General features: G+C 39.3%; 1 protein-coding gene and 1 long non-coding RNA gene across 2 annotated transcripts in view; one reads left to right on the plus strand and one right to left on the minus strand.

The window, feature by feature from the left end:
- LOC139827438 (uncharacterized) overlaps nucleotides 1-11,908 on the minus strand; it is a 32,265-nt gene extending 20,357 nt beyond the window's left edge. The window contains exon 1 of the long non-coding RNA XR_011737976.1: nucleotides 11,878-11,908. This is a non-coding gene — a long non-coding RNA (uncharacterized lncRNA). The remainder of the gene's footprint in view (nucleotides 1-11,877) is intronic.
- A 1,392-nt stretch (nucleotides 11,909-13,300) lies between these two features.
- Nucleotides 13,301-27,865, plus strand: part of MEOX2 (mesenchyme homeobox 2) — a 54,046-nt gene continuing 39,481 nt past the window's right edge. Inside the window, exon 1 of the mRNA XM_065832587.2 lies at nucleotides 13,301-14,174. Within this exon, the coding sequence (XP_065688659.1) occupies nucleotides 13,664-14,174 (511 nt within the window). The 5' untranslated portion in view covers nucleotides 13,301-13,663. The remainder of the gene's footprint in view (nucleotides 14,175-27,865) is intronic.

Genomic DNA, 27,865 nt, shown 5'->3' on the forward strand with positions numbered 1-27,865 from the left:
ATCACGTTTCTTCTTTGTAACTATTGACAAAAGTTTTGCATAGTTCTCTTGAACCTCCGTAATTCTCCAAGACGTAAAAAAAATTCTCTCTAACCTTGCAGACAAGTTCTCTGCCAAATGTATTAAAATACCTCCATGCAAATTATTCAGGTCTACTGATTTTAAAAATGTCTGGTTTTATTAGCTGCTATTTAACGTTCTCCTGCGCTACAACTGAAATAGAGCTTCATCATAATAATTTCCTATGAATACATCAGTTGACTTTCTCCCAAAATACAGAATAAAAGTGTTTGAGAATGCCTTAAAAAAAAATTTAAAAAATCCAAAAAGTCCTAGTAATTTCCATTTAATAATGGAGCAAGGCAACTGTCAGGATTTTCATTCATAATACAATTTCAAAATGTCTTTATGTGGTTCTTATCTCTGTTTTCTCTTTGTGACCCTTGGCTTTCTTTATCAATGTTCTATATTTCCCAGCTTTCAATTTACATTAATTGCTACATTTTCCCCTGGTCCTACTTTTTTTTCTTTTAGTAGCTGCCTTCACATACAAAGTAATTTGATTATTTTCAACAAAGTGTAGAGATTTTTCCTTGATAGTGACTTTTTTTGAGGTGTCCTTTAAAGTATGTTTTAGCAGATTGAAGTTGTCAATCAAATTTTCCTTTAGTATTTTCTCCAAATAACTGGTTCACACTCACTGTCAACTTTGTAAAAGCTGACCGTGTTATACCACCAAATATAAATTCTGTATTTTAATTCATTTGCCTATAACAAATATAACCAAATTGTAACTATGTGCAATTAATTTTTAATTCTCTGATTTGACTGTCACAATGAAGCCTAGTAGAGAATTTCTCTGTGTTAGATGAAGTTAGGGAGTCATTTTTGATTTGTTTCATGCAGCTGATATTTTATTATGGACACTCTGAGGTTTCCAGCTCATGTTAATTTTATTCCATACCCCTTAAGCACTTTTTCCACGTTAAGATATTCCGTGACCTGTGTGCAAGAAATATAGACTTTTGAAGTTATTATTTAACTGTGACAGCAATAAGAATCTTTCAAATGAGGCATAAAAAGTGAGATGTCAGTCTGATACAACTACAATTTGAATTATTGCTTCATCATAGACTGCGGTTTTAAAAATATTGACATGGTTACTGAGAGATGTGAAAGATTTAAAATACAGAAGCCATTTAGGTTTTTTTTTGGTAAGAGTAAATGTGACCTTGGATTCACATAGTTCTCTTGTAACATCTGTTTATTTACAGTATCATATGCCGATGGCTCACCTCAGTGCTTTATGCAGAAATACATAATAGTCTGAAAATGCAGCTACAAATATAATAAAATATAAAACACTGGAAATAGGGTCTCAAATTCCAGCCTCTTTGAAGTCAGCAGCGCTCAAACAGTTAGACTTCCAGCAGTTTTCTACACAAAATGCAGTTCCGTATTATAATGATTTAACTTGCCACTAGCTTCATGGTAAAGTCCACTAACTGGACCATAACTCCCAATTACCTCACCCTGATTTAATTCCATTCTTTAAGATGGTGAAATCTATTAAAAATGGTATTAAATAAGAATGTTTTTGGGGAACACATCTTCTAATTTGTTCTACATGATTCCCTGGAAACATTTTAAAGCAGAATGCTGCATTTCTATTTGTGTTGCAATCAAACTATTCTTAACAACAAACCTGAAATTAGTATCTGCTGTATACGTTTCCAATTTTAGGTATAGTTGCCTAATAGTGATCTGGTTTTTGTTTCTTTTTCTTTTTATGTTTCCTATTTAGATTAAAAGCTCTCCCTTTCACTTCACAGCACCTGACGCAAAAGAGAAAAGATCTCCATAGAGATCCTATTAAAATATCACTGATCACCATCTAAAATTAGTAAGTGAGATTATAAGTATTTTATCAGCAAGAACACAATGTATTACTTGTTTTTAGCAATTTTATGTCAGTACCTTATGAACAGGTAATACTGCCTTATGTATATGACAGTTCAGAAAGGAAACACCCAACACATTTGAAGAATACAATTAGTATTAAGTGGATTAACAATAGATTTGGCTTCAATACAATAAATCCAGAGAGATTCTGCAAGCACAGGAACTAGCTACATTTTCTACACAGATGTATTTCCTACTATTTAATGTACATAAAACACATGAATTGAATTTGTTACTGGTATTCTGTACCACGAGAAGAATCAGGAAAAAAATCCGTATAACCATGCACAAGCATAAGGTTAAATATGAGAAAACAGCTTATTGTGCCAATCAGACAAGTATTCACAGCAAAATGGTCATTAGGGGACATTCACATGAGCAGGAACACTTGTTTGATTTGCAAGAGTCCAAGGTTGACCGGTCCCAGTGACTAACACGCCCTATCACCACGACAGAATAGTCCTTGAGGCTACGTATCTGGGAAACTGGACTTTCTCTGCTCATACTCTTTTTGATCAGACTTGTCTTTTTCTTGCAGCTTTTGCCAGCAATCAGATTCACTGGAAACATAAAAGAGAAAATGATTGCTGGGGTTGTGCTGAACAAGCGGAGCGTTATCTTTCTTCTTGCTCTGTTTGCCCATGTGCACAATGAAAGGAAGCTGGCGGAGGTCCTGGTCCAGGAAAGGAATTAGGGGCTTTTTCATCAGACAATAAGTTCAGCAAATTGCAGACCACAGACTACTTCTCTTCAGAGTACCGCTGAAGGACTCGTGGCTGGACTCGCTGCCTTAGAGGTACCAGGAGGAAGTACAGGGAGCTCGTAAAGATGAGTAGCCAGAAAACGAGGGATGCTTGTGCAAGGTCCACTATTGAGCGGTGGGCAAAAGAGAACACAGAAAAAAAATCCAAAATTCTAGAGCCGTGATATCCTGGTCATTCTAATTAGTTTCAAAAGGTGCCATAATTCATCGTACTTATAATTCCAGAGCCTTTGTTCTTCACATAATAATTTTCCAAAGGAAAGTATATATTTTGAACGATTATGATAATATACACAGATTATCCAACATATGTAATGAAGCCAGTAACTAAGAAAAGGACTATTTGTTTAATAGTCTTTCCATTAGATATCAATAAATGAAATGGAATTTTAAAAGCAAGGAGTTAAAAAAAAAAGTCTTCCACAACCAGTGAAATAAAAATCTTTCTGCTCTCAGTCATCTTTGTTATCACAAAACCCTTCTGCAAATTCTAATTCAAGGGGTTCAGGGGAGAGTTTTTAATATTATATCCTGTAAAATTAAAGATTGTAAACCAGAACACTGAAATGGTGACTGAACCCCTTTGAGCTTTTGAGCTTGTCTTTGGTACCTTGGAAGGAGTCCAGATTTTTACTAAGTCTTTGTTTTCAATCCAAAATGATCTGGAAATAATAGCTGTAACAGGAACGATATTAATGTATACCTGTAATAAGGACATAAACTGGTAGAAATATGTCAGCTCAGTCTCTTCTACTAACGACATGAACTTTACCTTAACATGATCATCTCACACAAATTCCTTCAAATGCCAAATGGTTTGAGGGTCATTTAAATGATTTTTTTTTTTTCCATTTTTCCACAGAGAAGAACAGAAAAAGATTGAGCAGAAATCTAATCCACAAATACTCTTTATAGGTAATTTTTCCCCTAATAATTGCTCAATCTATAAACATTTAAATAAGATATCTGGAGAAAATTGTTTGACATTCTTATAGACTCAGTACCTCTGAAGATGCGGCAAAGCTGGTCTACTAGCACTGGTTAACTGGTTCTATGAGGAACTGTGGAATCATGAGCCCTGATCAATTTTCTGGAGTGGGAGTTTTTCTTCTTTTCTCTACCCCTAGCTTGAAGATCAAATTTTCCACACAAATTGACATGGTGTGGGAGATTTTCCCTGTGCTATTCCATATCCCTGATATTCTCTGCGTGGGGAACTGCCACTAATGCCAGAGGGATGGCTGGCTCGCTGTTCTCTCCTGGTAGCTACTTCAGAAATACTGTTGGATTAAATAGTGAGGGACAGCAGCGTTTTAGTCGCGATCCATCAGGCGGATCTGAGAGGAGCCGTTTGCCCTGAGAGAGGATAGACTTTCGAGACATATGGTGCTATAATGGGGGGGTGGGGATTTTTCAATTCCAATCCACCCATTCCGGATGAGAGAGACTGAGCTAATACCCTCGTGTATGGTGCGTTGCATCTAGCTACGGAAGTAACGTTAGGATGGAATTTATGGACTCTCTAAATTGTTTGCCAGGAAATGTTTACTAGCTATGCACAATAAATGACTGTGAAAGCATATTCCTGTGTTTAATATGATATGGTTATTTCCTGATATTTGGGTCATACTATTATGATACCAATAAAGGAAACTTAAAAAAAAAAAAAAAAAAAAAAGAAAACAAAAAAGAAAACAAAATAAAACCAAAAAAGAAGAAAATAAACAAGCAAAGTGTTTTCATATTTATGGGACTTCATTTGAGAAAGACTGATTGACTACAAATTGTACAGGGTAAACGTACTGCATGTGCCCCTGGATGCATGCCATGCCTACCATATTAGAAATTAAGTATATGATTTATTTTATAGAGCAAAATATTCTCATCTTCATCTCAAGGTATGTTTTTTAAAAAGCCTCATTACCACAGCTGCAGGGGATCATACATAATGAAATTACTGTATATGTAAAAGGGAAGGCTACCTACCCACTTTCCAAAACGGGTACACAGCTTTACAACTGAGAAGTGAAACACGGCAGTTTTGGATCGCAGGCTAAAATCTTGGAATTTTGCTCTGGGATATGACCTTTTCTTCCGTACAGCTCACTGTTGTACCAGAGACTACTGTACAGTTTTATAGGGTGTGTTAGATTAGATACACTCCCAAACATTTTCCTCAGCTAGAAAGCAAAGTCAGAACTTTGTCTGGTAGTCTGCGCAAAGAGCTTTTTCTGCTCCTTAATTTGCTTTAATGCGGGGCTTTCTATTTTTGTATAATGCATCTAGGAACTCTCCCTATTATTAAAAGAAAACAGGCACTAATCTAATTTGTTTTAATCATACATCAAGGGTTTGAGCCTAGAGGTATGCGCTTATTTTTGCATGGTTGAACACCCTCTTTACGGTAAACATGTGTGTATTTATACATCCAGTATGCTGTTCATGATAGGATTTTCAAAGTTTAGTAACCAAATCTTTGTAGTAATGCAGTTTCTCAGTTCCTACTTGCATTTTCTACAAATAACTACAATAGATAGGCATATTTTCTCCCTTGCTTACTATGAATATAAAAGAGGAGATTAAATGATTACAATGAATGAAAGAAAATTTTAAATTAGACATCGCAGCTATAGCAGATCATGTAACGATTTTAGTGCAATAAAAATTTGAAAATGCCTTAATAAAATATTTTATCCACCAGATCTTTTTCACATATGATTGTTTCAAAAAGCAATTTTCAGTGGTGTTTGGTTTTTTTTTAACCACAAGGAACAGCATTTATGTTTAGCTGCACTTTTAAAAATCGTTATTACAGTCTTACAATGAAGCTGATACTGCGAGAACGATGGGGAAAAGAAAAGACTCAGCACTTCTCAAGGTCAAGTCTGAACACCGTTTGTGTTTTAAAGCATTTAAAGGATGAATTGTTTCTCTAAAATGTTTTCAGAGTCTCCACAGTAGTAAAAGTATATGAAGAATACATTATTCCATAATACTGCTAGAGAAAAAAAGTAGTAATAATAAAGAGGTACTACAAATATCTTGGCGACAGCGAAACTTGTTTCTACAAATGGGAATGTGTATGTTTGGATGCACTATGAATGCATGATTCATACCATGGGATATTAGTTTTCATTCAATCTTGATTGTTTCAAATGAAAGAACTTTAGCTAAGATTTTTTTTGTTACATGTATTTATACGGTAAATACCTATCTCAGCTTAATCCAACTGCCTACAGCCAGTGAGATGAAAAGTCCAAAATGCTTCCAAGGCAGTTTACCTGGACAGCGTCTGTTTTATTAGTTTTAATCAGAGTTGCATTGGGTACCACGAAGGAAAAGGCATGGCTTTCAGCGTAACTTAGCCAAGAAGCTGACATGTCTCGTGCCTTTCTCTTCCATTAGAGACATGCTATGCCTCCAGATGCTGCAGTCTAGATTTAGGGGCATATACTGCTCTTGCACAAATAAGAGTTGCATATGTTACGAGTTAATTCCATTTTGTTGTGTTCTCTTGCACATGGTGCTTTGAAACAGTTAAATGGAAAATATTTTTAGTTTACCATCTTGCATTGAAATATACTTGGATTACTGAATAAAATCTAAATCCCTAAGTGATGCGTTCTACAGCTCAAATGCACAAATCTGTAGAGTTCATGGACGAAATACCTATGAGGGTATTGCACAAATCCAGACAGTGTCCCCAAGTGCTGTATTTTTCATTTGTGTCTCAGTCGGCTAAAAAGTATGCCAAAAATTATACCTTTTCTTTGCTGTACAGCTGAGCTTCACTAAGCCCACGGTGCATAGCACTTTCTGTTTGGAAAAGAAGGGGTAGGAATAAATGGGCTTCACAGTTTTATTTTGGACATCTAATTTAAATGAAATATGTGAAATAGGCATCAATGAAGAGAGCAAGGTGGCTCCTGAGAGTGATCCAATGTGCCAAAGTCCAGTATGTATAGTTACATGGTGTGAAAGCGCCTCAAAGATGGTCCCTTACTGGAACACCTTATTGAACCCACCCTGAGACCCATCTGTAGTACATCAAATGACGCGCAAGTGTGATGCATAATGATGCATAACAAATACAAATATCTTGGAAGGGTTAATTTCGAGAAGTAATATAATATATTCACAGCTCATCAATAAACCTACATTCTGTGTCAGGGAAATAAAAGCAAAAAAATGAGCTTATGCAAATAAATGTGGTGTCAGTCTCTTTAAGGTAGGCCACTTGGATCTTTCTTTGAGGTAGTTAAGAACTTGCCTTTTTAAAAAAAAAAAAAAAAAAACAACACATCAGTAGTGTCACTGATGCCAGAAAACTTTAAATCATTTCCTGAATTAGAATCTTTGAAAGGGATATTTTTTTGTAATGTGTCTCCAAATTAAAGTTTCCTTGGCATGTATTTTTTAGGGAAATCTAGATTGCTTCCCACCTCCTCATTCTTTCACAAGCCATAATGTCTGCATCTTAAAAAAAAGTTTGCTCTAAGATGATCATTTCAAACAATTGTTACTTAGGATTTGATTTCTCCTGTCCAGTATCTGTTGCTAGTTTATCTGACATTAGGCTTTGAGGAGTATGATGCAAATATGCATCAAAAAAGCACGTGCAATTTTTAGCTCTTTGTTTCCTACAGCTATTATTAACTAAGGTTCTAATACTGCAGATACTTCTAGCCAGGCAAATCCCCATGAATGCAAACAGGACTCTCTAAAAACACTGCAGTGCTCCCATGCGAAACTGGTGAAACGAATAGAGCCTGTGCTCTTCAGGGTAGTGAATCTCTTTCTGTTTCAAATACTAGCTAGTTAGGGGTTTCTGCTCCAAGTCTAGAGCTCATCACACTATAAATCATAAGCAAACACACCTGCAAAGTAATTGACATAATCCCAGCAGCTATTAAACCCCATATATTTTGTAGTTATTTACTATTCATGCATAGATGTATGCATATCTGTCTTTTTCTCACTCCAGAGCAGAAAAAATTGAAAAGGACTAGGAATAGACACTGTGAGTAGTATTTTACTCGTTAATGTGTAAAAGAGGTGATGTAGATTATTGACTTATCACTGTTGTAATGTCTCCTGATGGAGGCAGAATTGTGAAATATGCCCCCTGCTGCTGGTCCTGCAAAGGGCCTGGAAATGCCAGTCAGGGGACAATAAATATTTCAGGTAAAGGTGTTTTGTTGCCTTTTTTTGTTTGTTTGTTTGTATTTTTGTTTAATTATTATTTGTTTGTTTTGTTGTTGTCTTGGCGGGTTTTGGGGGGGTTTTGCTTTTTTTTTTCCTAGTTTGGTCTTTGTAGTGTAAGCACACTGTGTATTTGCCCAGTAAATGGGTAAAACTCTCACCGTTAAGCATTTGATACACAAAGATTTTAATAATCTGTATTTTTTCTTCTGAATGATTAAGACTTCAAGTATAATCAGGAAATATTAACTGTGCAGCACAGTAAGAAGTATATATTGTTACAGATCCAGAGTGCTAAAAATACACATCACCTTTCCTCTGTGCACAACTCTGTCTGTATTTTCGATGGGGGTCTGGTAAAACGTCTTTCAAATACATATACTGTTCAAAATCCACAATGCAAATTGTATCAAGTAATAAAATGAATAATATGTAAAAACACAAGCCTTTTTTATTCTCTATGATTAGTAATTTTAGTATGAGAATGGACTGAGTGTGGTGTCTGACTGTCAAGATCTGGAGAAAACAAAATGGAAAACATATTTTTCAGGCATCTTTGACTTGCTTGCACATACACTTTGAACACATCTCTAAAAGCAAATGAAAGATACATGTTATTAAAGTATCCTTCAAGGATTGCGATAACTGTTTTTTAGTTCAGCATTCTTAAGTGAAGATAATGCTAGAAAGAATGAAACAATTGTTAAACTGCAATTGAACATGCAGATTGGGAAACAAATAGTATTGTGCAAGATGGTTCAGTCTGCAAATAAATTATCTATTTCTAAAAAAAGAGACACGCACCAAAGTTTGAAGAGAACTTGTTCTGGGGCTTTTGAGTGTCTAATGTGGAATGCAGATTTCCCATAGCTTAAACTCTAAAAGCATTCCTGAAACATCATAGTTCAGGTTTGAAGCCTCAAGTACATTAACCGTTTTAATATTTCATCAGTTTATTTAAATTAAATAGGAAGTGTAAGATATTTTACCGGTTAGATTGGGCTGGCAATTCAAATAACTTGTAATGATGTAACGCAAATTTGTAAATCATTTTCACTGGGGGCCTCATAGTTCAGCACAACTTTTGTGTAATACACTAAATTGCTGGCATAACTCTAAAATTTGTAATACTTAGAGATCATGAAAATTAGAACAGTATCCATATGTATATGGGAGAAGTAGCTGAAAATATGGATTCAGGCTTAAAGTTTTTATAGATATGTTGTAGTCTTTAAAGAAAAAAATGCATCTGATAGGTGTTAAACCATGGAACATGTAAATGTTAAAAAAAGGCAAATGGAAGTATACCACAGAAATGCAATGTTAAAGTTATGTGGTACACATTGTGATAGTGTAATTCCTCACAAAAAAAGGTTTTATGGTGAAATATAGTGAAGATACCGGTTTACTGTAGGTTTATGAATGGTGAATGTTATTATCACCATTCTTAACTAGTCAGGGATTCAGTATTTCTTACAAGTCAGTCAACAAATTATTCATTCTCTGGGCAAAGGTTTTCAGCTAAGGCATTCAAGCATCTCTGAAATGATGCATAATCCCCAGGCTTTATTATTGCTTATATCTGTAGGTTTCCATTGCAGCACAGGTATCAAGAGAAATGAATTATATTGCTTCTGTGGGAGTTAAACAGGCAAAAATTAGGGAAAAAAAGAAAAGACTGAAAATAAACATACATCTGTTGTGAATCTGGATTGACTCTAAGGTTAAATAATGATGCCTGCCTTCACCAAATTGCCATGGAAAAATATGAACTGATCATAATTACAGCACAATAAAACCTCGTCTTCTTGCTTGGTAGGCTCTTGAGTACAATAAAATCTTTGGCTAAAATAAACTGAATTCATATTTGTAAGCTTTCTCTTGGACAGTAAGGAGAATATTCTTAAATGGCATAAATGACATCTTTTTGCTGATTTCAACGAAGTTATGACGATTTATACCACTCAAACAGTGGTCCCCAAGCATGACTATCTGTCTGATTTTACTGTAATATGCATACTGCAAATACGTGAACCGCATACTAGAAAGAACTGTTCAAGAATCCTACTTACATTCTGATAAATAGTCAGGAAGATGGTGCCTTCAACCTCCAATGTAAAAAACCGAACAAGACTACAAAAGTCCTGAAGAGGAGGGATTGTACACTGGTGCATTTGAATCAATTTTACATGAGCTCTTTTGCCATAAAACGTAAGCTTAAAAAAACCCCAAAGCCAAAAAAACTCCACCAAACCAAAAAACCACCACCAAACCCGAAAAACACAAAGCGAATGCACATACTAGCCCATACATTAAAATATAAATGATGTTCCAAACTGTGTTGGCTCCAGATGTTTTTATGAGTTAAATGTTTTACAGTTTTCATATATTTAAAACATTCTATTTTTTCACTTGATGTTATAAGCTTTGGGCAAACTTGCTGGCATTGATTTAAGTTATGCTTTTGTACCACATGTAGGTCAAACGCACATTCTGAAAAGATACAGTATGAACAAGAATTGAATCATTAATATTGAGAGGTAGTAACTGCTTACGCTTTCTCCAGCAATTATTTTGCTGAGAAGCTTTGCACTGGAGCCTTCTGTGACTGAAAAGTCATACATTTTTACAAAGGATGGTATATTATAGCCATAGTCATCTCATAACTCCACACAGAAACTTTTCGAATAATGGCAGTGAACGTTTGAAGCTGGTTTTCTGCTTCAACAGAAGATGCCTTTATTTGCATTCTCCTTATACAGTTTAAAATGAAAGCATAACGTTCTATAGAGATTTGTATTTCTGGCTCTTACGTGCTTGAGACCTCTAATTAAAGAAGTAATAAGATCACTTGATGTAGGACTTGAGTACTTATTAGGTGACTCAGGAGCCCAAGGAAGCACAGTCCCGAATATTGAGATTCGATTATGAAGCTCATGGCAAACACTTTGCCGTGCCATTACAACTTTGCTACTGCGTTCTTTTTTTTTTTTCTTCTTCTTCTTCACATTTTGGAGCTTCTCCTACCTCTCCCCCACAAAAAGTGCTATTTGACTCCGTCTCTTACTTCTCTTGGAAACTTAATCTTTCCTCCCTCCCCCTCGCACCCTCTCACTTTCTTCATTGTGCTTCACTTATTTCACTGTTTTGTTTTTTTTTTTTTTAAATCCTGTGCGAGAAATCCTGTGCGGCCATCCCCTAGAATTAAAAAAACAAAAACAACAACATTTTTACAGCGGCTTTGGTTTGGGACTGCCCCGGCCCCTTCGCAGCTGTGGCGGTGTCAGAGCTCCAGCGACGGCGGCCCTTGCCAGACGGGTCCTGCCATTCCTGCCCCCGCCCGGCCCCGGCCCTGCCACCCCCGACGATGTCCCGGCCCCGCGGCAGCGGCGGGCGGGGTGACAGCGGCAGGTTGGAGATGCGCGGAGGGGAGAGGTGCGGTGCGGGGCGCAGCGGCCGCCGGGGGAGCCGCCCCGCCGCTCCCAGCGCTCCCACCTGGGGCCGCCCGCGCCCGACCCCGCCGCCCGCCCCCGCAACCCACGGCGGGGAGACGGGCCAGGGCCGGCGGGGACGCGACGCACCGCGCCGGTCACTCTGTGGCTTCGTGGCACTCGCTGTTTCTCGGGGACACCACCAGCCCTGTTGCTCGCAGCCCGGCGAGTTAGCAAAGCCAAGAGAGGTTCAGCCATTGAGTTTTCTTTGTACTCCTCTCTTTTAATATTAGAGCACATATTGAAACGATAAACACAATGAAAAGCACAAAATATTTCATCAGTGTTGTAACTATATATTTCCTTTATTCTGAAGAAATATCAAGTTTTGAACAGTGCACAGAGGCAGCAACTTCTGCTTTGGACGCCACTCTGTTTTTAAAGACCGCATCGTTACAGTTAAATCTAAAGACAATTTTTAAAAAGCATTAGATGTCAAAAAAGGGGGGGAAATCTTACCGTCGAAAGACTGCTGCAGGTTCCAGCTCAGTCTGAAACTGCAGGGAAAAGTGGAGCAGCTGCTGAACAAAAGTTTTAGATTTTTTTTTTTTTAGAAAGTCTGCAAAACTAATTTCCCACAAAATAGGACTCAATTTCCGTTTAAGAAACTAGCTCTTGCAAATCTCATACAATTCCTGATTTTTTCCAATACCAATTGAAATTCATTTTATCTTTCGCACATGGACCCAAGAATTTAGACTTAAATTGCAGGAGCGCAATGGTTTTCCCTGTTTTTCTTTTTTTTTTTTTTTTTTAGATTTTGATTTGGGGGAGGAAGGTAGAGCGAGGAGGAAGGGCTAAGAAACAAAACGTTTCCGCAGTGGGCACCTCTTTGGTCGGTGGTCAATAAATACGTTATGCTAATTTAAACCAGTTAACAGCCGCCTTCGTGGCTACTGTTAATTCCACGCACGCTAACAAAACAAAACAAAACAAAACAAACAAATAAACAAACAAAACCAAAAAAGCCAAGCCCAGACTCTCTAGGTTGTCCATCCAGAGCCACTAAAGACGGCAACGAAGAAAATGAAGATACGGGGGATAAAAATTATGCGAGTTCTTGTTTGGAAGGGGCAGGAGGCAGGAAGGGAAACTTGACTTTCTCCCACCAGAACTGATCGCCCGGCCAGCGCCGGTGCTTTCGTTGCAGAACCAACCCCTGATGCTGAGGCACGGCGTGAGGTGCGTGCGGGCAGCCGGGGAAGCGCAGCGGCTCATCCAGCAGCCGGGGCGCTGGCTGCGGGCGGAGAGGGTGAACGCTCCGCACCCGCGGCCGCCCTGCGCTCCTGGGCGCGGGGGATGGCAGCGGCCGGCCCCGGCCAGCGCAGCCCCTCACGCCGCCACGGCCGCCTGCGCCTTGGGCCGCGCTGCGCCCTCCCACCTGGGCGCGCAGGTGAGGCGCTGCCGAGCGCCCGCCAGCCTCCAGGGGAAAAGGGCCCTGGTAGCCCCCGAACCCCTGGTGACACCCCAGACTCAACCCCAGGGTTTCGTTTCACGTCTTTATTGCTCTCCCTTGCCCGCGCTCCGGGGGGCGGTGGCACCCGGAGCGGCCCCGCCAGCCCCGACGACGCGGTGATGGCCCTGCGGGGCCACGCCACTGCGGGGGCACCGCCGCCCCCCGCCCTCTGCCCCCCGCCGATTTCCCCGAGGGGGCGCGGGCGGCCTCGTCGGCCCCGGGGCAGCCCCACCGGACGCCGCGGTGGGGGGCGTGCTCCCCGCGGCCCGCCCGGGGACTGTGAGAGGCGGGCTGCGCCCCCGCGGAGCCGACCCCCCCGCCGCTACCGCGGGCGCCCGGGGCGCGCAGCGCTGCCGCCCGCTGACGGAGCGGCTCAGAGCGGGGACGGCGCTGGCGTTTTGGAGGGAGTTCGCATGTGGTCAGTGCTGTGTTACTAAGCCAGCCCCCAGCTCACATTACACACTACTGTATTTATAACCTCTCGGAGCTGTTTCCCCCTTCAAGCAGTTCTCTGGGACCACCTTCTATTGGCTTCAACCTCTCCCACTTCTTGACATCTGAGCAGCTCTGAGAAAGGCTCATCTAGGTCCGAGTGTTTATGCAGCGGAGACTGGCCACTAGGGCTAAAGACCTGGATTATCTGAGCTCAGCTGCCTGCTGCAAAGTCTGTCGTTGCCTTTTTGGAAAAAAAAATCCCAACCCCGACCTGTTTACAGTGAAAGTTGACAAAGGGTGGTGAAGTTGGATCCTTCCTAAACTCTCCTGCCTGGAACCTGAGACTTGCATGCCATGGATCACACACTCTTTGGCTGCCTGCGCAGCCCCCATGCCACTGCGCAGAGCTTGCACCCTTTCTCCCAGTCTTCTCTTGCCCTGCATGGAAGATCTGACCACATGTCCTACCCTGATCTGTCTTCTTCTTCTTCCTCTTGCATAATAGCGGGATACCCCAATGAGGAGGGCATGTTTGCCAGCCAGCATCATAGGGGGCACCACCACCATCACCATCACCACCATCACCACCACCAGCAACAGCAGCACCAAGCTTTGCAGACGAACTGGCACATTCCTCAGATGTCGTCTCCTCCCGCCGCGGCCAGGCACAGCCTCTGCCTTCAGCCCGACTCAGGAGGACCCCCGGAGCTGGGCAGCAGCCCCCCCGTCCTGTGTTCAAACTCTTCCAGCCTGGGCACTAACACCCCCACGGGGGCAGCGTGCGCGCCAGGGGAATATGGCAGGCAGGCTCTGTCCCCGGTGGAAACAGAGAAGAGGTCCGGCAAAAGGAAAAGCGACAGCTCAGGTAACGGCTCACGCTTGGTCTTGCGGGGCGGTACCCCCGGGCGGAGGGTGTTGGAGGGAGCTGCACTGCCGGGTCCCGGATCCCCCGCCGCGGCCGGGCTCGGCTGGACTGCCCCGGCCCGGCCCCGGCTGCAGCTCCGGCCACCACGCTGCTCTCGCCGTCCGCTGACAGCGGGCTGCTGGGTCGCTCTTTCCCTCAAAACACACTCTCGGAATCTCCATCATTAAAGCAAGCTTTATTAGAGCTACGGGGGGGAAATAAAAAGGAAAACTCCAGTGCGTGATAGAGCATGAAATTAAGGTGCTGGTGGTGGGGGGGAGAGTTTCCTACCGTCAAGGAGGGAAAAGTTTGTAGTTTTGGTCGAGGATTTTAGCATCTGGTCCCGCGCCCCCTCCCCCCTTGCCCGATACGCCACCTCTGCTTCAAAATTCAGAATATAGCGCGCTCCTTTCCCTCCCGCCCCTTCGCCGCGGAGCTGACTGCGATTCCGAGGCGATTGCACAACGATTGGAAACGCTGCCTTGGAAGTGGGGATTCGAGAGAGGAGCTGATGCCCTGTTGCCCTGTAGGATCGGGGTGCGCCTGTATCCAGTCCTCAGCGTGGAAGGGGCAAAATTTGGTGTCTGTAAAGCAAACGGGTGAATGGGAGTTTTAGAAAGCTGCTTCACTTCGGTTTGCTGGTGGCAGGGTGGAGGGAGGGAAGGAGCTGTCTGACTTTCAAAATCACTGCAATTCTTACTTAAAGAAGACCAAAAGCAGATGCAGACTCGCAGTCATTCCGGGATGGTGATTTGGCACCGAGTGTGCAAAAACACTTGACATAATCTCTGCTTTTTAGAATGGCAAAGCCTGTCAGAGTCCCACTCTGACAAAAGCCACTCGGCAAAGGCAGCGCGACTGATGGCACTTCCATGAGAACGCACATAAACCAGGGGTTCATCAAAAATATAGTGAGACAGGCAGGAGGCACTTGGAAAAGAGAATTCTCAACAGTTTCAAAACTCAAGAGCAGGCGTAGTGAATTGTTTGTTATCGAGGAAAAGAAAGTGAAAGGCTTTTCCAGATACGAAGTTCACAACTGAAACTGTGACCTCTTTCACTTGAAAAGTTGTGAGCTTGGTGATTAAAACATAACTCTGAAGGATACCATCATTTTCTTAATTGTCTGTTACATGAAGAAGTGTTTACAGTAATTCAGGAGATGGGTTTAACTGGATTTCATCTTTCATACCTAGTATACAGGCTGAAAATTCTTCCATGATTAAAAGCCGTGTTTACTTGAAACACTGGTGGCAAAATCTATTGTTGCATCTTCATTATATTTTATGAGATAAAAGGAATTCTCTGTTTTCATGAGGTGTATAAGCAGCACTAAAATTTGGGTCCCCATTACTACTGGGAAAATAACAGGATGCCTGTTGGTGTAAAGATTTGTTGCATTTATCAGTCTATTTAGAGCTGAAGGAAAAAAGGAAATCAGTCCTTTTCACTGTCAGGGAAGTATCTGTGTCGCTTTCTGTTTATTTCATTTTGCAAAGCAAACCAACGAAAAAACAGTGGGGAATATCCCAAACCCTACCCTGCAGTGACTGGAGCCTTCCACTGGATTTAGTGGAAGAGGGTTTGAGCCTTTAGCCGTGGTTACGTTTATCTTGCGCTGTACTCCGGACCTCGCTTTCTAAGACTTTCTGAAGAACAAGGCAGGTAACTATTTCCTTCTCCTTTCTCCCAAGAAAAAAGAATATTATGTTTGTTCACACAATTGTGAATCTCTCAAACTGAATATAGGCATCTTTTAACAACAACTGGGTAGCTGCTGTACCTTTGGTTTCTCTTCTGGTTTTGGTTGTTCTTCAGTTTTGAACCGCACATTTAACCCCACCCCTTTATTAATCCTAAACGCTGGTGCTAGGTATTTAATGCCCTTCTAATGTATGGCAGCAAGAATTATTTTTAAGTTGCTGCATTTCTATGTTTGTCATCCATAATTGTCCCTCATTTGATTAAAAATAATCCCCTTTATTTCTCATTAATGTTTCTTTTTTTTAAAAAAATGAATTACTGTACTTGAAAGGATTTCATCGATGCCTTTCCCACTTTTTGAAGACATATTCATCACACTTGGAACTACTTCAATAGGCATTTGTATAAAATCCTAATAGTAAATAACTAAGAAGCAAACGGAGACTGTTTAAGTTTCAGTGCCAGCATTCTGAGACAATTATTAATGCTCTTGCTTATTTACAGATATATTTCCTCTTCTTAAGCATATCACTTAAAGCCACAGAATGTTCAGCGTTTTCTTGAGCACTCAATCTGTTCCGCATTTCAGAGCTGAATTAACCTTATGCTACCCCTTTCTTGCACTACTTTGCTTTCGTTTCTGAATGTTTAAGATCAGCAACATTAATTCGTGAAGCTGAATTTATAGATAAAGTAAAACATGAACATTCCTTGTGTCATTTATCTCCCAAACTAGCAACTGTTACATAGCCATATAGATACTCTGAAAATTTAGCAGCAGAGATACCCCCGTTTTCCTTATTTGTTATGATGGCGGGAGTGTAATTTTTAGAAATGATAAACAAAAATTCAGAGGGCAAGCAAAATCTTGGGCAATGGACTGTGAGTTTGTCCTTGTGCTTGCTTGTGGAATTCACATATTGCAGGGGAATGGGAGGACAGAAATATTTTGCGCTATGCTCTGTTGTACTTTTGTTGGAGATCAAGAAAGCAAGGTGAAATGTGGTAGGTTTACATATGCTGTTTTCTTTTACCCTAGCCCAGGTTTTAAGCAGTTTGTGAAGTTTCCTTTAAAGATACTGAATAAGCTGCCACAGAATAGGGTGGAATTGTCAACTGTTCTTGTTGCAAAGGACTGGGAAATGCTGCTTACTTAGTCATTGGCCCCTGCATGCTACAGCTGCCAGTGTCTCCAGGTTTTGTAGTCGCTCTCTCATTATCTTCAGAACATTCCTTTCAACCTGCATAGGCCCAGAACTGAGGTAGTGAACTAGCCTGTGAGTTGAAGAGTGATGCACACAAATCTTTAGATGTGAACGTTTTGCGGTGAATCATGGCATCTGCATCCTTGCCTTTGTAACTGAGCTCTGCGTATGTCAAGGATGTGGGAGGAAAAAGACGATACTAAATTTGAGGATAGGTTACAAATAAATGTGCTTACTTTAAAGTGCACTAATGGTCAGAATTATCTATGTGCTAATGAGGTGCGGATGAAAACCATGCTGAGTCTATAAAAAACATATTCTTGGAGCATTTTGTTGCTTTGTGGTATGAGTTATTCTATATGGAATATTTTGGATTTTTCTAGTGCCTCCCCTTCTCATTACTTGCCTGTGACTTTTGAGGCCATTTTATTTCTGGTCTTTATAGAGTAGGTTTTGATTCTCAGACGATGCAGAACACATCAAATACAAAATTACTACTGCAATTGTTTAGGTTGGCTTACTTAAGCCCAAGTTTTCTTAAAACTTCAGTCAGGAGAAACGCATATTAATGCCTATATGGAAAGCATAATCTAGGCTTACTGAGAAACACAAAAAGAAAGTGAATCTGGTATCCTATAGGAAGCCTAAAATGCTATGGCAAAAAAAAAAAAAAATCAGTGCTATGTTGAGAAGATTGGGGGGACGCTGAGTTCTGTTGCGGGAGTTCTTCTAAGCACAAAATCTATTCAAACATTTAATTGTGATAGATAAATATATGCTATAAGTAAATTTTATTCCAGTTAAAGTCTAATGTAATTAAACACATATTAAACACATGCCCTCAAGCATGACAACTTTTTTTTTTTTTTAAGTTTGACATGGAAAAATGTTTTTGTATGGTGTAGATTTCCTAGGAAAGGCTCGCAGGTAATAACAACTATTCTTATTTTTGGCCGTATTTACAATAGTGTCATATAGAAACACTGCTGCTAAACCTACAAAAACATTTCAGGAATCCAGTGTTTCAATAGGTGTCCTGCTGGTTTTTGTTCATTGACAAATCACATGAAAGAAAACAATACTCTTTTTTTTCCAGTGTTTTAACATCTTTTGTAACCTACCTATTCTCAACATGCAAGCAGTAAAAATTTACGTCTTCAGGGAATTTATTTTAAGCACATCTAAATATCATAAATCACATGTACTTGTTTGAAATGGTTTCTAAAAAGCAGGTCATTTTGATAAATGATTGTAAATACTGTGAAATCATGGGTTTTGAGAACTTCTGATTGGTTTCTGAAACACATCAGTAAGAAAAATGAGCTGCACACTTGTAGTCAAAAAGAACTGTGTAATGGATTCATCAATATGTCTGTGCTTTTCAGCGTGGTTGTAAACGGAAGCAAGAAAAAATACATAATAATGCATAGTTTTTCTGGAAAGAGTTAATTTGTTTGGTATGCAGTATTAAAGCATCACTTATTATTAAAAAGACCCCAGTGCCCACAAAAAAAAAACAAAAACCAAACCACTCTGTAGATTTCAGAAAACAAACAAGTTCCAAATCCTATGAATAATAATAATAATCATAGTTTCAGGAGAAAACTTCTAATGCTGATTGCCTAGCAAATGTTGGGCTGCATAGTGGGCCACTTGCTGGATTGTGTAATAGATGAAAATTTGCTATGCATTCACTTTTGCTTTCAGGAACTTTTCTAGGACTGTAAGTTTTTTAAACACAATTTTACTGATAAATTCTTGGAATTCTTTGCCCATAGCCAAAGGGCAATTTTGTGTGGACAAAAATAAGTATGACTTCTAATTATCTATTTCTGTCTGTTGATATATATATAATTCAGTAGGTTTTAAATTTCTTGCCCCTCAACCTGCACTTTTAGAAATGTCGGGGTCTCAATCCGGACTTTTGCTGGAGCACAAATGGCTTTGTGAGAAGGTCTGTTGACTCTAGTGGAAGTACTGAAGTGCTCAAGCTTTTTGTAAGCCGTTGGAGCTCAATTTTGTTATTCTGTTTTAAATCTTTGGCAAAGAAATGTAATTGCATGCTATTCTTTTGTTATTTGGTATTAAGCATTATCAAGGATCCCAGTCTTGAAAGAAAAGTCACTGAGGGGTCTGGGTGAGGAAGGAGTATGGCACTAGAACCAAATGCAGAAGGAGATACGGATACATGGGGATTAAAGATCCAAACATTCTGGCAATATCTGGAGAAATTTCACTAAAACTTGAAAAGAAAAACATGGTTGTAGTTACCTTTCAGGATTTTTAAATCACTGTTGTGTGGTAGGGAAGGAAAAATGCTATAGAATTCCTGCAGATACTTATTGAAAAAACATTAGGGTTCCCTGATGGTTTGAGCATTGCCGCTTCAGCATTACATGTATAAATTGAATTTTAGTTTCATTGGTTTTAGCATCCTATGATAAAATTTCTCCTTAACATATCTAGCATAACTTCTCTGGTATTTTGGCAATAAGTAATCAGATTTTGGATTTTTTATTTTTTGTCAGACTTGTTCCCCTTTTTAGACATGCTCATTATTTAATAAGTGCTTTTTAATAAAGCCTGTTAATCTGCATGCAGTTTTCTGTTCAGAAATACCCATTCTTTAGTGAAGCGATGACATAACTTGCTCTATCTTTGAGGTCCTCAAGACCAGGATTGAGTTTTGTGTCTTGAAATTCAAGGGAAGGTGACAACATTATCTTTGCTGCTGTCTGCTGATAATCTGATATTGCTCGCTGCATTATTACTTTCAGCAAACACAAGTTACACGGCGGTATGAATGGTCAGTGTGGCATGTTTCTTTCAGTAGCAAAATGTATTCTACCAAGCAGTTTTGCTAGTCTCCAGAAAGGAAGCAAAATAAATTGGTTTAATGAGCTAGAAAGACCAAATTTTAAACCCATCAGAAAAATGTAGTTTTGGTGGGGTTGAGTTCAGTCCTTATTTTTGCTGTTATCCCATGTCCTTGTTCTAATACACTCAAGAACGCAACTTGAAAGGAAAGTCATATTTTTAAAATATAAATACTCGCATATGTCGCTAATAACGTTACTAACAAAAATAGTGTGGTGTTAAAGAAGTTTGATGAAGAGTGCTTGAGGCTACATCAGTGCACAGCTGGGCACTGAACCCAGCCTACTCATCTGTGTCGAGCCCGTGCCCAATCCTATTGTGTCTGTTTCCCCAACCTATACAATGGCAATACCAGTGCTTTCCTTCAATTTGTGAAGTCCTGCAAGCTTTTATTTAATGAAAAGCTTTGCATGCGTGTGTGCACGCGTGCTTTTTTTAGTAGGCTTTAAAGACTTACAGATCTGCATCACCATTTTTCGAGCGCTGCTGGTGGTGGGGTAGGAGCGAGATGATGCACAGCTACCCTGCAGAAAAAGCCTTCCTCCCGTTTCTCGGCAGGGCAATCCCATCACCTTCACCAGCATCAGCTTGTGTGGCTGTATAGGTGTGAACAGCAAGAAGTCGTTTGACTTCTGGGGTGAGTGTCTGGGGTCACTGGTGACTGCTGCATTTCTATTGTGTGTAATTAAAGTTCGAATTCAGAATAGCCTGATCTGTTGAATGCACATGGTCTAGTCTTGTATGTGTTTTAATCACTAAAAAAAGTTATTAAAATAAATGGCTTATAAACATACATTCTAAGGACGTTTCACCTGGAAGGTATTGACAACAGAACTCACAGTGATTTTTTGTAGTACCAGATTTTAAGGTGTGTGCTCTTACTATGAATGTGGCTTAGCTTGAGACAGGGCGATAGACCATTTAGCCGTGCTAGTGCTTATGCGTTTTGCGATACGCTGTCTCACATGCTTCCAGGGGCAAGCAGAGCAAAGGAATGCTTGTTTAAAAAGTCACTGCTGCCATTGGTCTTAGATTTCTATCATTTGTTGTCCTTATTATTTATTAATATATATTACAAAATATACATCCTTTGATGAATTTACCTAAACCATAACCATTTAAAGTAATATTTCAATAGACAATAATTCAAATTACATTGGTGTTATTTAATCTCTGTTAATTTTATATATATATATATATATATCTGTAATATCACTAGTGCAGAGTGCACTATATCCTAGCATTTGCTGAGTGATGCAAAGTGGAAAAAAAATCATTAATATAATGGGATATAGTAGTAGACAGTTCACTGTCATAAATGAAAAGTTGCTTCTGATGTCTTTTACTAAATATTATAAATAGACAACTTAGACTGTCAAAATTCTACTTATTAACATCAATGATATAAAAGGTGTAATAATCATTGTAGATTGGGGAGGATGTCGTCCTTTTTGAGATCTTGGACCTACAGAAGACAGTAACATACCTCCTATTTGGAATGTGAGTTTATTTTCTGTATGGAATTGTGAATTTTACAAATAGTTTTGGGGGTAGGTTACTTGACTGCAAGTTATGCATGTTGCTAAATAGGCATGTGATTAGACATCAAAAGAAAAATCAGAAATCACATTTGGAAATTAGCTACTGAATATTTTGTTGTTTAATGATGAATGTAGTCATTCAACATGATGCAGTCTGAAATCACTGGAGCTTCTTGCTCAATATAAAAGAAAAAAGCAGTCTGAACTGTGCATTGAAAATTATCCGGGCTGAATAAACCTTGTGGTAGTGGGAAAAGGGGCCCTTAAAATACTTAAACAGAAGAAAACATACATGAAAACTTAACAGTCATTTGAAAGAAAAATTATTTTGTGCTTGGACCTATGTTTCCTTTTATCTTTTTTTTCAACAAATGAAACAAAATAATTGACCAAACAGCAGAAGAAACAAGTCTCAAAGGAATGAGTCAAATCTTTCATTTATGATGGAAGAGCATAGTTTTACTAAACCAATAAAATCCAGTGGATTATGAAACCCTAACTGGAAGCCAAGTAATTTTTTTTTTTTTTTTATGAAGCGGCTTCTTGGACTACAGAAAATTGGTTGATTGAACATTATTTTATAGCAAATAGGATATGAAAAACTAAAACTGAAACAGACTACCACAGGCTTTTAAAAGTCCTTCTTCCTTCTGCATTCTCTCAGATCTCTAATAGCTATTTTTTATTTTTAGCAAGTGTGCCTGAACAAAAACTGCCTTACATGAACTCTGTTAGCTGCACTTCAGTAGCCTCTGCCACCATTTTGAGTTTTAATTCTTAGACTGTGATCCTACGATGATGCCAGTATGCATTTAATTTTGTGTGTTGGGAGATGAATGAAATCTCTGGTGTGCTAAGTCGAAACTAACTATTGAGTGGGGCCAGGACTTCATAGCAGAAGTAGTCGTATTACTTTGATATAAACACACCTGAAGTTAAGTGTATGTTTACACATTTTGGTGAATTGGGGGCATTAGTCATTTGTATTTACCAAGAAGAAAAAACTGTTTCCCAATTTGGTCGTTCTAAAAATAGATACTAAAAAATCTGTTGGACATATGTGGACTGACAGTATAGCTCCAAAGAGAACTGAATGAACCGTGGGCTTTTCTACCTGCCAAGCAAAAAATGGCATATTGTAGAAGTGTGCAATGTACCCTAATCGTACACGGGGGCTTCTTTGGATGGCAGTGTTTTCAGAGGATGAGTGAGGCTCCTCAGGCACACGGGTTTCAGCAGCTTTTCAAGCCTTTCATTTTCTTCCAGCTGGTGCAGAATACCAGAACGCTATAGGTCCCATCCTTGTAGGATATGTGGACAAGCAAAACCTACTTGGTAAAATGTGCATATTACTGTAAAAAAGAACAGTAGGAACAGTGACTAGATGTCTACTAAATTAATGAAAATATCATTTGGTTTAGTGAAGGAAAAATAACTGACATCAGATGCATTGATAAACTGTACAATGGCACATTTTGCGAGGCTTTGGTACACTGAGCTGGTAAAAACAGTGAGAATGGAAGCCCAGACAGCTACGGCAATGCCGACCACTTGAAGATGCCTTGTAAAGCTTTGCGTTTAGAATGCCAGACAGTATTTTCTGCCAGAAGAAAACAGTGGTCTAATGGGGGCTGAGGCATGTTTACTCCTTTCAAATCGATATTTTCTGAACTAGACTTTAAAACCTAGTAAAAGTCAGCTAGTTCTACTCGCCTTTTACAGGGCACGGGGAGATTGGGGAACATTGCAAGTCCTTTGTGTTTTGGAATTACTGATTTGATTGACTCAGAAGTGACATAGCAGTATTAAGCTCTTCTTTTTTTTTTTTTTTTTTTCCTTTCTATATTCATGTTTTGGAAGTACCACAATGACCTCAAGCCACAGCTGTGTGTTAAATTTTTGCGTTCCTGAGGACATTAGAACAATACATACTAATGGTCTCACTCCCGTCTCCCTCTCTCCCTCCCTTCCTTTCTATTTTTTTACCCAAGTTACACAAATCCATTTCTGAAGGAGTGTATGCCTGTATATCCTTTCAATTTCTATTTATCCGTGAAGACTGAGCATATTCTTTATTGCAAAACAAAAAATAACAGCCTTTACCTTGATCAGATTTGCATCAGATACCAATGTACAAAAATTTAAGAACTGCAGTGTTCTGCTAAATAGAAGAGTGCTGTTAGATAACATTAGTGTGTTAAGTACTGCAAGATGAAACAGTTATGCATCAGTGGAGCAGAGACAGATAAAAACAGGAGGTTTCATTAGCAGTTGTCCATAGTTGTCTTGAATCCACAGCATTATCTTTTCTTGTATTATTACCACTCTAATGTACATGATTTTCTAATAGATTATAGTATTATTGGGCCAATCGAAAGAGTGACTGTTCTGTCTGTATTATTTGTTTTTACGAAACAATATGTTATTAAAAGCAATAAATAGAACAAATTATACAAATTTTTAAAAATGACGTGACTGTGCACAGGAGAAAACGCTGGAGACAAGGGTACAAATATTTTGGATTGGTTTGTATTATGAAGAAATATGCCAAACTTTCCTGTTACTTTGGTTTAACTTTGCATTTACATTTTAATTTCTCCACTCATTCTGACTCCTTTGCTTTTTATACTTCAATACATTGGTCCAACTTTATAAGGCAAACTTCTGTATTGCTTTAGTATGAAGATATGCACAGAAATCTAACAGTATTCAAACCCTATACAGCTATCTTTATTTCACTGGTTCCAAACTGAATTTTAGACATGCAGGGAAGGTGCCAATCAAGTTTGCAGTCTGCTGGCATAAGAAATATCAGAGATTTAATGCTTTTGTACTTGTAAACATATCATGAGGGCTTTGCCAGATATGACACCCAAACAAGCACTTTTTTTGGATAGAGATTGTGTGTTTCAAGTAGAGTGGCTAAATGCATCCAGCCGTTTTGAAGTATGTTTGGTGAAATACAACTTACAGAATGACCGAATCCTTCAAAGGTCTTGGGAAGGCCACTTCCTTCCCTCTTGCAAAAGTCATTCAGTGTTTTGCCAGCCTGTGTACTGGTGCTCTAATCCTGTTGAAACTTGTGTTATTGTGTATAATTCTCTTAGAATTAACAGTATAATGTTGAAAAAGTTAAACATAGGCTTGTCGGTTGCTATTCTGTCATTGATTCCTCCAGCTTGGTGGTGTGTGGCTAAGAAATGTTTGTAGTTCCACAACATATGGGTAGATACCATAAAAATATTATTTATGGAGGCTCTGGCTTGCTTTGTGTTTTCCAAGCATGTTTCCAAAGCTAATTGATACTCTTAACTCACACACACACAAACTAAAAGCTGCATCCACGTTAACCTTGGAACATATGGATGACTTGACTATGTAGATAAGCAGAAAGCTTGATGCTGCCCATATAGTGGAGTCTGGCTACATATTTTTGCTGGCCTGTTAGTTAAAATGACCTTGTTAATGTATTAGAAAAGGCAGAGGTGAAATCCACAGAGCTAGAAATGCAAGAAGTACTGCCCTAATCTGAGGTGTTCATGTGAACCTACATGCAGCCTTACTAGTTCAGAAACTATTTGGGAGGGGGTATGTGTTCCCTAAATATTTCCAGAGAGTATTTCTGCAAATTTGGGAACTGAAGCAAGTCTGGGGAATGTGTGTAGCATGTTGCACAACAAGCATAAAAAGAAGGTCTCACTACTCAGCCTTTGCACCTTTCCTGCCATATCATCTAATGTCTTGTATACTTCTGCTCTCCATAAAGCCTAAGAGCTAGCTTGACGCAGTTAAGGTTGGTTTCTTTGTAAAAGCAGGCAGCATTTCCTTTCCTTCCAAGGCAAGAATGCATAGACTAGGAAAAAAAAATGCTCACAAAAGAGACCTGGTGTAAGCACAAAGTATCTTTTTACAAACGCAAAGTAACTTCACCCGTGGTTTCCCCACTACAAAGCCACGGGCTGCTGCTTGTCCTGAAGAGGGTGAGAGCTATGCTTTAGAAGATCTTCTTTTGCTGTAAGAGTTTGCAAGATGGCTTTATCAACCTTCTCTCTCTCCAGCATGTTTTCAGGCTGTTTTGCAAATTACTTTTAAACCACTTAGCAGAAATCAAACCCTGTTTTCCTGCCCTGGCCCTCTCTTGGCTGCTATTTTAACCCTGTCAAAATCAAAGCTGATGAAATGACCCTACCTGTCAACCATACCTGTTTGAAATTACCTTCCTGAAATCCTTCTGGTTCCAGCTTAACCTCTTAGAGTTAAACTTACATCCCCGCAAGGTGTTGCCCAACTGCTGCTCAGCCAATCTTTGGATCTTTCAGATCCTGTTTCTTATCTACCTCAGTATTTTCTCTGTGCTATCATAAGTGTGTCCTTCCTTTTTCCATTCACATTCTTCTCTGTCTTCAGAGTGGCTCATGTACATGCAAGAAACATCCAGAAGCAATATTCTGTCATTATCCCATCAGCCCCAAGCCAGAAATTTTTACCCTGAACTTACTTTTGGTAACGGTAGATAAATCATGGCTCTGCTATGCATTTATGGTGTGTAAGAAAAGTGTGCAAGGATGAGAGTAAACAAGGAAAAAAAGAAAACAAGAGATAAAAAAAGATGTTTAGTGCCCTCTCTCTTATCTTCTTGAGGTTTTAACTTCCTAAGGGTATGCACCACAGAGCAGGTTCCGTAAACAGCTCCGCAGATATCAAGCATGACCAAGACATGACAATGCTGAGGGTTAATATTTAATACCGCTGACATACCCAGTGTTGAGAAGAGCCTTGTGTAAAATGGGAGTATTTGAAACTAAGCCAAATAGGTGAAAAAAAAAAAAATCTAACTTTCTTAAAATGCATTCTCTTAATTCCAAGACTTTAGGTAATAATTACTTGTGCCAGAAGGAATGTGCTTCAGAGAAAGTAGTCTTATTACGAAGGGGCCTGTAAACTCCTTTAAATAGCATTGGCAATTTGTCCTCTCACTCTAGTTTTCCATAAGAAGAATTTTGAAGCCAGTAAAATATTTTTTTATGATTCCATTTCATCGATACAATAGACATGAACATAACATTTATTGTGTGTGTGTGCATGTGCATGCATGCGTGTATCAAATGTAAAATAACAGCAGATAGGGACGTGAATAGTCCGCTTGATTTGACTGGACCAGTACTTGGTTATACTGTGCTACTGTCTTCCTAAATGTGTTTCAAAAACAGTTTGGGGAGGATGAGGAAGTTTCAGGCAAGGAGAAAAAATAAAAGATATGGGAGTCTTGCTTGTACCTTTGAATGCTTGAGTTTGGCAGTTTTGCAGTTATTTTCAATATCTAGAGTTTTTCAGTATAACATCAGCAAATAGAGGGCATGGTAAAATTACAGAAGATATTAAATCTGAACTCTGGAGACATAAATTCACATGATGATCAGATCACAAGATTGGCTGCTTTCCAGCCAGTCTCCAGTGAGCTTTTTTCCATATCACAAAAATCACCATACAGTTTGGCACAACCTTCAGGCTCAGTGAAGAGAGTTTTGTTCCAGGACTGAAACAGCCAAAAGCTCTAGATACCAGAACTGAGGTACATTTGCAGTGTAGTACAGAGACAATTTTACAGCTTTTGTCTGAAGTCTTCTTTCCCCTTGCTAGGAATAAATCTCTTTGGGTTTTGCGAAGAGTTCTATCAACTTTATATAAGAAGGAGGGAGGAATGAGATGCTAACCTTAGTATTTGTGAGTTTACAACTAATAAAAGCCTAGAAGTGCATTGTGTCAGTAACCCACATTTCTGTAGCACATATCATAATCTAATAGACAGTATCTGAGAAGATTTAAAAAAATGGGTAAACAGATATTTTTCCGGGCAAAATTAAAAAACCAACCAAACAAAAAAAACCCCAAACCAAAACAAGGAAGTTGCAGACTTCTGAAAGTGATAGAGTCCTGTTCCCTTCCCCCACCTTGCATCAGCAAGCTGATGTTTCTAGCAACTTCAAAAACAGAAGACTTCTCTGTAATCCTAAATGTACATAAGGAACAGATTAAAGTCCTGATTTGCGAAAAAATTTGAGCATATGCTTAAGAACCATTGACTTCAATAGGAGTTAAACATGTCCTCACACACACTTCTTGAACTGGAGACTAATAAGGATATTAAAAAGGATCAAGAGGCTGCCCCCCTTCAGGAAATGCTGCAAAACTGTCATAGCTGAAAGATTTTTCTTGTCATAATCCTACTGACTTCCATCACTACCCTCCTTACCTCACTTACAACCTTCACAAAACGGAGAAAACAACCCTTCTCTCTCTCTCTTCTCCATGCTACTCTATGCCA

Source organism: Patagioenas fasciata, chromosome 2, assembly GCF_037038585.1.
Source record: "Patagioenas fasciata isolate bPatFas1 chromosome 2, bPatFas1.hap1, whole genome shotgun sequence".
Classification (NCBI taxonomy): Eukaryota; Metazoa; Chordata; class Aves; order Columbiformes; family Columbidae; genus Patagioenas; species Patagioenas fasciata.